We start from the raw sequence: 9,761 nt of genomic DNA, 5'->3' as shown, positions 1-9,761 counted from the left end.
CGAACCTCATCCTTTTGCATTCGAACTTCATCGAGTTGGTTCCGTTTTTGCATCTCCATTTGCATGCTCTTTAGCATCTCCATCATCTCGTTTCCACCCGAAGACCCCCCTTATTCTTGACCCGTTTGATATTGTTTTTGATAGCCTTGGTTATTTCGGCCTCGGTATCCACCTTGGTTATTGTAAGATTGGCGTGAACCAAAGTTACCTTGGCTACCTTGAAAATTCGGGTTTGCTTGATTTGAAGGGTTCCCATATCGAAAATTCGGGTGGTTCCTCAACCCGGGGTGGTAGGTGTTAGAGTTCATGTTGTTGTAATTCCTACCACCTCCTCCTTGACCTTGACCTTGACCTTGAACCGCATGGACCTCTTCGTATTGCCCTTCCAACATCCCTTGGCAATTTTCAGCCGCATGACCTATTTCATTACACAAAGCACAAGCATCATAAATTTGGTTAGTAGTTTGAACATTACCATCATCTATGGCGTGCACTTGAGGTCGGGTAGTGGCCGGTCGGGCTCTTCTTGAGGCTTGAGCTTTCCTCTTTGATGTAGTTTCCATGCTTTCCAAGAACTCCCAATCATCGTTCTCATAATTTGTTCCAAAAGTCCCACCGGTAATAGACATCAAATCACGTGCATCTTCGGCACTCAACCCCTCGTGAAAGGCATTCATCAACTCCCACAATTCAATTCCATGGTGAGGGCAATTTTTAATCATCATATTAAAACGCTCGAATGCCTCATGAAACATCTCACCATGTTGTTGTTGGAAGCTTCTCAACCCCTTTCTTGCATCGTTAGTCTTTTGGGCGGTGTAAAACTCATCCAAGAAAGTTTGTTGCATCTCCCCCCATGTATATATGGATGCCGAAAGTAATGTGTAAAACCATTTCTTCGCCTTATCTTCCAAAGAAAATTGGAATAATACCAATTTGATATCATCGGCCGAAAACCCTTGACTCCCAAGAGTGTTGCAAATCGAGTCATAAGCCTCTAAATGAAAGTAAGGCTCCTCCGTTGCCAACCCCTTGTACTTTGGTAAACTTTGCAAAGAGTTGGTCCTTACTTCAAATGTTCGCCCTTGATCATTATGAGGAATGACTACCGGTGAAGGGTTTTGAGTGATTACCGGCCGAAAATGTGCTTCGATGCCCCTCACATTTTCTCTAAGGTGTCTCCTTGGTACACCATACCTACCTCTTGGAATAATAGGACCATTTGGCCTTGGTACTTGCCCTTGTGGTGCGATCGGTTGTTGAAACTGTTGTTGTCGCATCGGTGGGCGTTGAGGTGGTCTTTGAAATTGTGGTTGTACATGTTGTGGCCGGACTTGTTGCAATGGAATACGTTGTTGCATTGGTGGCCCTTGTGGTCTCGGCCGAATGTGTTGTGGTATAAGTTGTTGTTGTGGCATTCCACCAACACTTGTCATCCCTTGAGGTTGACTTTGCACATACCCAAACTCCCCTTGATCACCATAACCTCCATAAGCGTAACCATCATCATCATACCCCTCAAAATCTTCAAATCCCTCATCATAACCATCTCCTTGAATTCCCGAAGTTTGCCCAAATGGGATGGTCGAATACTGAAAACCCGATTGTTATGGTCTAAAGGATGAAGTAGTATGCACAATGGTTGAATTTGGTGCAATTGTGAAAGCGGATGATGATTGACCCGTAGTTGGGGGAAAGAAGTGGGATAATGGTGGGATTGTGGTGGATGGGTTGTAGGTGATGGCGGGTTCAGCTTGAGTGGTGATTGGTTGGGTGACATTGGATGGTGTGAATTCGGCGGTGGTATTAGGTAATGTGGTGTTTGGTGATGGTTGGGTGGAAGTAGGTATAAAGGATGAGGATGATTGACCCGTTGTAGGTGGAATTTGAGAATCAGCCATGATGTTTCTCGGTGTGATGGGTGAAGTGGGTGAACCAATGATCTTGTTTTCTCGTAGTAAAACTCTGTTTTGTCTTAGCGTTCTTTCAATTTCCGGATCAAACGATAGCGGTGATGACCTGTGAGAGCCCCTAGTATGCATACACCTGAAGTACCTGCACACTAAAACACAACCAGCGTAAACCCGAAAATAACAAAACAAAACTATTAAACTAACACACGTTGCGCACTACTCCCCGGCAACGGCGCCAAAATTTGACGTGTTGTCGTGGTCACTATCAAATTTAATCCCCAAAACAACTATAGATAGTGGTAAGAGGGTATCGAACTCAGGGAGTATGTGGAAAGTATGTCGATTGTATAGCTTTGCACTTAAACTACAATTAATCTAATTTGCAGAAAAATAAAGATCAATGGTTTGGATTGTTGTTTTAGAAAACTAAATTAAAAACTAATTTCAAATCAAATGTTGGTTGTAAAACAGATTAGGAGAGAACAATGACCATCTTAGGTTTCAGTTTCTTTAAACAATTGTGTGTAATTCCAACTAGAAAGAGTTACATAGACATAACTCGTGTATAGATAATTGAAGTGATAAAAGGGAACAAAGTACTCGGATTATATAAACGCGAGGTTGTTTCCCGATGACCAATTAATCAATAACCAACCCTAACCCTTCCCGTGATATCTCGATTGCCAACGGCACCAAGAACGTACGATTAAGACTAGAAATTGCAATATCGATTAACAAGTTACAAGCAATTAAACATACACCATGATATTCAAGCAATGCAAGTTATCATTCTAGAAATTCAGAAATAAACACACAAAAGTTCAAGAGAAACCTTCACCTAAGATGATCACCGAAAAGTTTAGCCGGACATAGTTTGGTGAATCATCATACCAACAAATCTAATGTTCATAGGAATCATAAACACAAACCGAATGTTAGCAATTGTTCAAAACCAAGCAAGACAGCCAAAATTCGCCCCCCAAGTGTTTCACAAACGTCCAATGATGAGGAATGATGAAAAGACCCCATCAAAACTAATTAAAGTGGCAGTTACACTTTTCCCGTCAGGCTCCACCGTAAATTACGGTATCACCGTAATTTACGGTGAACTTCAAATTGCTACGGTGTGAAGAGACTGCCTTACGGTGGAGGCCAAATGATTTTCAGGTCCACCGTAAATTATGGTGGGACCGTAATTTACGGTGGAAGCCTGAGTTCAATGCTTTGTTCTTCTTTTGCTCCGCACCTCCAACCCGTTCGACTCGAGAGCTTCTAAAACTGCATTTTTCTCTCTTTAAGCCTCCAAGCCGCACCTGAAACATAAGCAACAGTAGTTATCTAATTCAAGATAATTACACGATTAAGTGAAGGATTATTTCGTCTTTTAACATGATTAAGGGTTGTCCAACGGACCACCCGTCAATGAACAGGGTGTGAAAACCCTATCTAGACAAGCTTGTGATTGTTTTTATCGACGACATTCTGATCTACTCCAAGAGTCAGGGGGAACACGAGCAGCACTTACGACTTATCTTGGAACTTCTTCGAAAAGAGCAACTGTACGCCAGGTTTTCAAAATGTGACTTCTGGCTTCGTGAAGTCCACTTCCTAGGCCATGTGGTAAACAAGGATGGGATTCATGTCGATCCATCCAAGGTAGATTCGATCAGGAATTGGCCTGCACCGCGTACACCTATGGAAATACGCCAATTCTTGGATTTGGCGGGTTACTACAGCGATTCATTAAAGACTTCTCAAAGATCGCACAGCCGCTTACTCTACTGACACAGAAGGGTGTCACTTATCGATGGGGTAACCCCCAGGAAACCACTTTTCAACACCTAAAGGATAGGCTCTGCAGCGCACCTATCCTCTCATTGCCAGAGGGCACGGACGATTTTGTGGTTTATTGCGACGCATCAATTCAGGGTCTTGGTTGTGTATTGATGCAAAGGGATAAAGTCATTGCCTACGCTTCGCGCCAACTTAAGGTTCACGAACGGAACTACACGACGCACGATTCAGAGTTGGGAGCTGTTGTTTTTGCGCTTAAGATATGGCGACACTACCTGTACGGTACCAAGTGCACCATCTACACCGATCACAGGAGTCTCGAGAATATCTTCAAGCAGAAGGAATTGAATATGCGTCAACGTCGATGGGTTGAACTACTGAACGATTACGAATGTGCCATCAAGTACCATCCAGGCAAAGCCAATGTTGTGGCTGATGCCCTTAGTCGAAAAGATACTACACCTAGGCGTGTACGAGCCTTGCAACTCACTATTCAGTCTAGTCTTCCTGCACAGATACGAGATGCTCAGGTAGAAGCATTGAAACCAGAAAACGTCAGGGCTGAAGCCCTACGCGGCTCAAGACAACGGTTATAACAAAGGGAAGACGGTGCCTACTACGTAACAGGACGTATTTGGGTCCCACTATATGGCGGTTTACGAGAACTTGTGATGGATGAAACGCACAAGTCTCGCTACTCGGTACATCCAGGTTCGGATAGATGTACCACGATCTTAAAACTACATATTGGTGGCCAAGCATGAAAGCCCTCATCGCAACCTACGTCAGCAAATGTTTGACCTGTGCAAGGGTCAAGGTTGAATATCAGAAACCATCAGGCCTACTTCAGCAACCCAAGATACCGCAGCGGAAATGGGAGGAAATTTCCATGGATTTTGTTACTGGCCTACCTAGATCTCAGCGTGGGAACGATACCATTTGGGTGATCGTGGATCGACTCACAAAGTCTGCACACTTCCTGGCTATTAAGGAAACAGATAAGTTCTCCACTCTCGCAGACGTATATCTTAAGGAAGTCGTTTCAAGGCATGGAGTGCCAACCTCTATTATTTCGGATCGGGATGCACGATTCACGTCAGAATTATGGCAAACAATGCACAAATCTTTTGGCTCTCGATTAGACATGAGCATAGCTTATCACCCTCAGACTTGGATGGGCAGTCTGAGCGCACGATTCAAACTCTAGAAGACATGCTTCGGGCGTGTGTTATCGATTTTGGCAACAGCTGGGAAAAACATCTCCCTTTAGTGGAGTTTTCGTACAATAACAGTTACCACACCAACATTCAAGCCGCTCCATTCGAGGCATTGTACGGACGTAAATGCCGGTCACCTCTCTGTTGGGCAGAGGTGGGGGATAGTCAAATCACAGGTCCAGAACTTGTAGTTGATGCTACTGAACGAATTGCACAGATACGACAACGCATGGCGGCAGCTCGTGACCGTCAGAAAAGTTACGCTGATAAGCGCAGGAAACCGTTCGAGTTCCAAGTTGCGGATCGAGTGCTACTCAAAGTCTCACCCTGGAAGGGTGTGGTTCGTTTTGGTAAACGAGGTAAACTCAATCCGCGGTATGTTGGACCGTTCGAAATCATCGAAAAAATAGGAAAAGTGGCCTACAAACTGAACCTACCAGCTGAACGCGGTGCAGTTCACAATGTTTTCCATGTGTCGAATCTGAAGAAGTGTCTGTCAAATGAGACCCTCATAGTTCCTTTGAAGGAACTCACTATCGACGAGCGGTTGCAGTTCGTCGAGGAACCAGTAGAAATCACGGACCGGGATGTTAAGGTCCTCAAGAACACTAGAATACCTCTTGTACGAGTTCGTTGGAACTCCCGTCATGGCCCAGAGTTCACCTGGGAACGAGAAGACCAAATGAAACTCAAGTATCCCCAGTTATTCGAAGACCATGCAACCACTACTGAGGCTGAAGCTACTGCAGAATTTCGGGACGAAATTCCAAATCAACGGGGGGATGATGTGACACCCCAGGGAAACCAGTAAACGATACAACTTAACTAGCTTCCTCAATAACCGCATGCTAAATTTCGGGACGAAATTTCTTTCAAGTTGGGGATAATGTGACAACCGGAACTTTCAAGATTGGTTACGTTTAAATTAAATCTGATGATCTTAACCCCGTTAAACTTTGGTAACTCTGTTATATATTATGTATTGGGCCACAGTAACCGACCACGATTACACTTGGGCCTGTTAGAATCAACCGAACATCAGAGTTGGCCTTGTTGTTGTTGGTGTAACCTTTGTAATTTTATGACCTCTTGTTATTTTGATTGGACCGGTTTTACGAGCCCAAGACAAGCCAAGCCCAACCGGTTGTTGTGTCGCCTAAACCAAACCCTTTACCAAACTTTTATGGTTATTTAGGATCGTGTATTACTTGTGCCTACCTATATCTCTAAACAAAACCCTACTTCCATACGTGACGTTCAGCAGGAGAAACCCCCCCCCCCCCCACTTTGGTCAAAGCTTCCTCCCTTGAGGATCATTCCGTGTGTCTAACTCTATTCGGGCGTATTTGATCAACTGTTAATCAAGAAATTTATCTAACCGAGCAAACCAAGGTGAGTTCACACTCTTTACCAAGGCATGGGATTCCCAGGGTTTGGGAATGGGTTGAATGATGGAATTGAACGATTTCTCGTACTTACACGGTTACTAGACTATCTACCATGGTCCTCGGGTTAAGCAGGACACTTACGTAAAACCTACGTAAACAAGAATATGCTACTGTCTTCCGGAGTCAGGAAGGACACTTACGTAAAACCTACGTAAACAGGAACATGCTACTGTCTTCCGGAGTCAGGAAGGACACTTATGTAAAACCTACGTAAACCCCACGCGTACCACTGTCCTCGGTTGTGAAGGACACTTACGTAAAACCTACGTAAACTTTGTACGTACTACTATTCTCGATAAGAAGAACACTTATGGTTACAAATAGTCTAGTGTATATGCAATTATGGGAAGCCCCCACTAATAGAACATACAAACATGGGAAGCCCCCACTAAGTGTCGTAAAAAGGTTTGGGAAACAGGGTAAACGGATTAATCATGTTTTTATCTATGGGAAACCCCCACCAATTATGGATACGTTTTGGGAAATAAGATAAACGGGTTAAACATATTTTCAACATGGGAAACCCCCACGGCAGGTGAGCCAGCTAAAGACAAACTACGTTTTCGTAAAACACTTAAAACGTATACCCAACTGTGAACTCGCTCAACATTGTTGTTGACCCGTTGTTACATGCCTTGCAGGCCTTTAGGTGCATATCAAAGGGACTTGCTGTCTAAGAAGCTGGAGTGGTCATGGGTCGAGGCACATGGAAACGCAATATAAGACTAAGAGCTTACATATGGTTTTATAAACACTTAACGAGTTAAATATGCTTCCGCTGTAAACTGTGAAATATTGTAACATTGTAACACTTGTTGTTTATAAATGAAAGTATTATTTACCTATGCTTATGAGTTGAATGTGATCGATGGTTAAGATCCTGGTCAGTCATGCCTCCAAGCGATGGCACTCCGCATGTGGATTTTGGGGGTGTGACAGTCGATTTGTATCAAGAGTTTGGCAGACGTTTCAGAAAGCTTTTGGATCACAGTTGAACCTTAGTACTGCCTTTCACCCTCAGACGGACGGCCAAAGTGAACGGACGATTTAGACCTTGGAAGATGTGTTACGTGCTTGTGTGATGGACTTTGGTGGAAGTTGGGATACTCACTTGCCTTTAGTGGAGTTTTCCTACAATAATAGTTATCACACCAGCATCCAGGCGGCCCTATTTGAAGCTTTATACGGACGTAAGTGTCGGTCCCCGTTGTGTTGGGCGGACACCGGAGATAAGCAGATTATTGGTCCGGAGTTGGTTCAGGAAAATATAGACAAGATTGCTCAGATACGTGATCGTATCAAATCAGCTCGCGATAGACAGAAGAGTTACGCCGACAAGAGGCGGTAACTGTTGGAATTTGAAGTTGGGGATATGGTTTTATTGAAAGTCTCTCCTTGGAAAGGCATGGTACGGTTTGGTGAATGTGGAAAGTTAAACCCACGGTACATTGGTCCCTTCGAGATTCAGGAGAGGATCGGAACTGTTGCATACAAGCTGAAACTTCTAGAAGAACTTAGCAGTGTTCACGACACGTTTCACCTGTCTAATCTCAAGAAGAGTCCAACTCAAGAAACAGTCGTCATTCCCGCAAACGAGATTCATGTCAATGACAAACTCCAATTTACTGAAGAACCTATTGAGGTTACGGACTGGAAAATCCACAAAACACGGAGAAGTCGTATTAAACTTGTCAAAGTCCGTTGGAATTCACGTCATGACCCAGAGTTTACTTGGGAGCGTGAAGACCAAATCATGTCAAAGTATCCGCATTTGTTTCACAACTCCCCTGCAACCGGTAACGCAGCTTGAATTTCGGGACGAAATTCTTTTAACGGGGGGAGAATGCGGCAACTGGCACTTTTCCATGTATTTCGTACAATATAAACAGTAATTTGTACCTTAATGAGTGTGTATGATTGAACTAATGAAATGAATGATTTTCTAATTACTTTCAAAGACATACAAATGCATTACATGTTGCATGATTGCTTATCATTATTAAATGCAACTCAGAATAGTTCAATTAGGTCACAAGATGAGACTAGCACAAAAATCAGATAAACTAGAAAGTACTGACGGGAGTTCAGTACTCAGACAGACATGTTGTTAGAACATAGAATGAGCCCCGGAACCAAGAGTTACAATAGAATGTAATGTAGGAAAGTAGGGACTATAAAACTGCCTTCCAAGTGACGATTTAAGTGCCAGAAAGTGCCCGAAACACACTTAAACTGCAGAATTCTGCAGAAAACAGCAAAATTCAGCATTTGAACCTCAAAATATAATGCAGAAATAAGGTTTAATGGTCCAGAATAACTTGTTAAGTGTCGGGAATCAAAACTGTCATAAAAGACATCACATAGCACACTAAACTGTGCAATTTAGCACCTTAACGAACCGGTAACCAAACGAACAACCGGACACTACCCGAAACACCAAAATTTAACTAGAAACATTGTTTTAACATCATGAAGCTAGTTACACCAAACATCGTATTACATCCTAAAACACCTAAACACATAAGCCACCTAACTTAATACTTGAAGGGTAACTAGAATGTTTGACTTACCATTAAAATGGAACTAACCCCCCCCCCCCCATTATGGACGGGCATGAGGTGGCCTCCACCTTCACCATTTCTTTTGATTTGTTTAATAGATATGTTAATTAGATATGAAACATAATGACCACCATGTAAACGTATGTTGGAAGTGATTTTATAAAAACCAAGAGTCTTCACTCCTTAACATCTTCAACATTCAAACAACACCATCTCTTTTCCTCTCCCTCTACAACTCACGGCCCCAAACACCCCTCACCTTACCTTCATTTGCAATCCATTTTTTCCTCATCCAAGAGCATTCTAAGGTGTTCCAAACATAACTAAGGAGGTTGGAAGCAAAGGAACTTGAAGGACCTTCTTGGAGTACTTTTATCCACCTCATTTCTTCATCATCTTCCATCTTGTTCTTCCCTAGCCTTAGAGCTAGTAGTATGCCTCTTTGATCTTGTTTTTACTCTTAATTTTAGTAGTTAAAGTAAGAAGTAACTTGGTAATCTAAAGAATCTCACCAAAACATGAACATGAACATAAAGCTCTAAAACATGAAGATCAAAGTTGTTTAAGAGTATGTAGTGAACTTGTTTGTTGATTACTTGTGTGTATGGTGTAGATCACCATATGAAGCTTGCTAGAAGATGATTTAAAACATGATCTAGCAAGTATGAGGATGGATCTTGAGAAATTTATGATGATCATCCTTTATGTGAACTATGAACTTGAAGATGGACTTGATTATGTGTAGGATGATTATTCCTACAAGATGTAAGTCTTGAAAATGTAAGATTTCAAAAATAAAATTTTCAAGAAACTAAAGATTTCATCAAG

The 9,761-nt window shown here is 42.6% G+C and overlaps 1 protein-coding gene and 1 non-coding gene across 2 annotated transcripts; both read left to right on the top strand.

Moving 5' to 3' along the window:
- The first annotated feature begins 693 nt into the window (after positions 1 to 693).
- Positions 694 to 799, top strand: LOC118487702. Its single transcript, XR_004882645.1, has one exon. It is a non-coding gene; the product is annotated as a small nucleolar RNA R71 (small nucleolar RNA).
- Positions 800 to 7,777: 6,978 nt separating this feature from the next.
- LOC110914437 lies at positions 7,778 to 8,182 on the top strand. The gene has a single exon (XM_022159229.1). It carries the CDS (start codon positions 7,778 to 7,780, stop codon positions 8,180 to 8,182), a length of 405 nt encoding a protein of 134 aa, XP_022014921.1.
- Positions 8,183 to 9,761: the final 1,579 nt, after the last annotated feature.

Source organism: Helianthus annuus, chromosome 15 (genome assembly GCF_002127325.2).
Source record: "Helianthus annuus cultivar XRQ/B chromosome 15, HanXRQr2.0-SUNRISE, whole genome shotgun sequence".
Classification (NCBI taxonomy): domain Eukaryota; kingdom Viridiplantae; phylum Streptophyta; class Magnoliopsida; order Asterales; family Asteraceae; genus Helianthus; species Helianthus annuus.
This window is presented reverse-complemented; position numbering and strand designations above follow the sequence as displayed.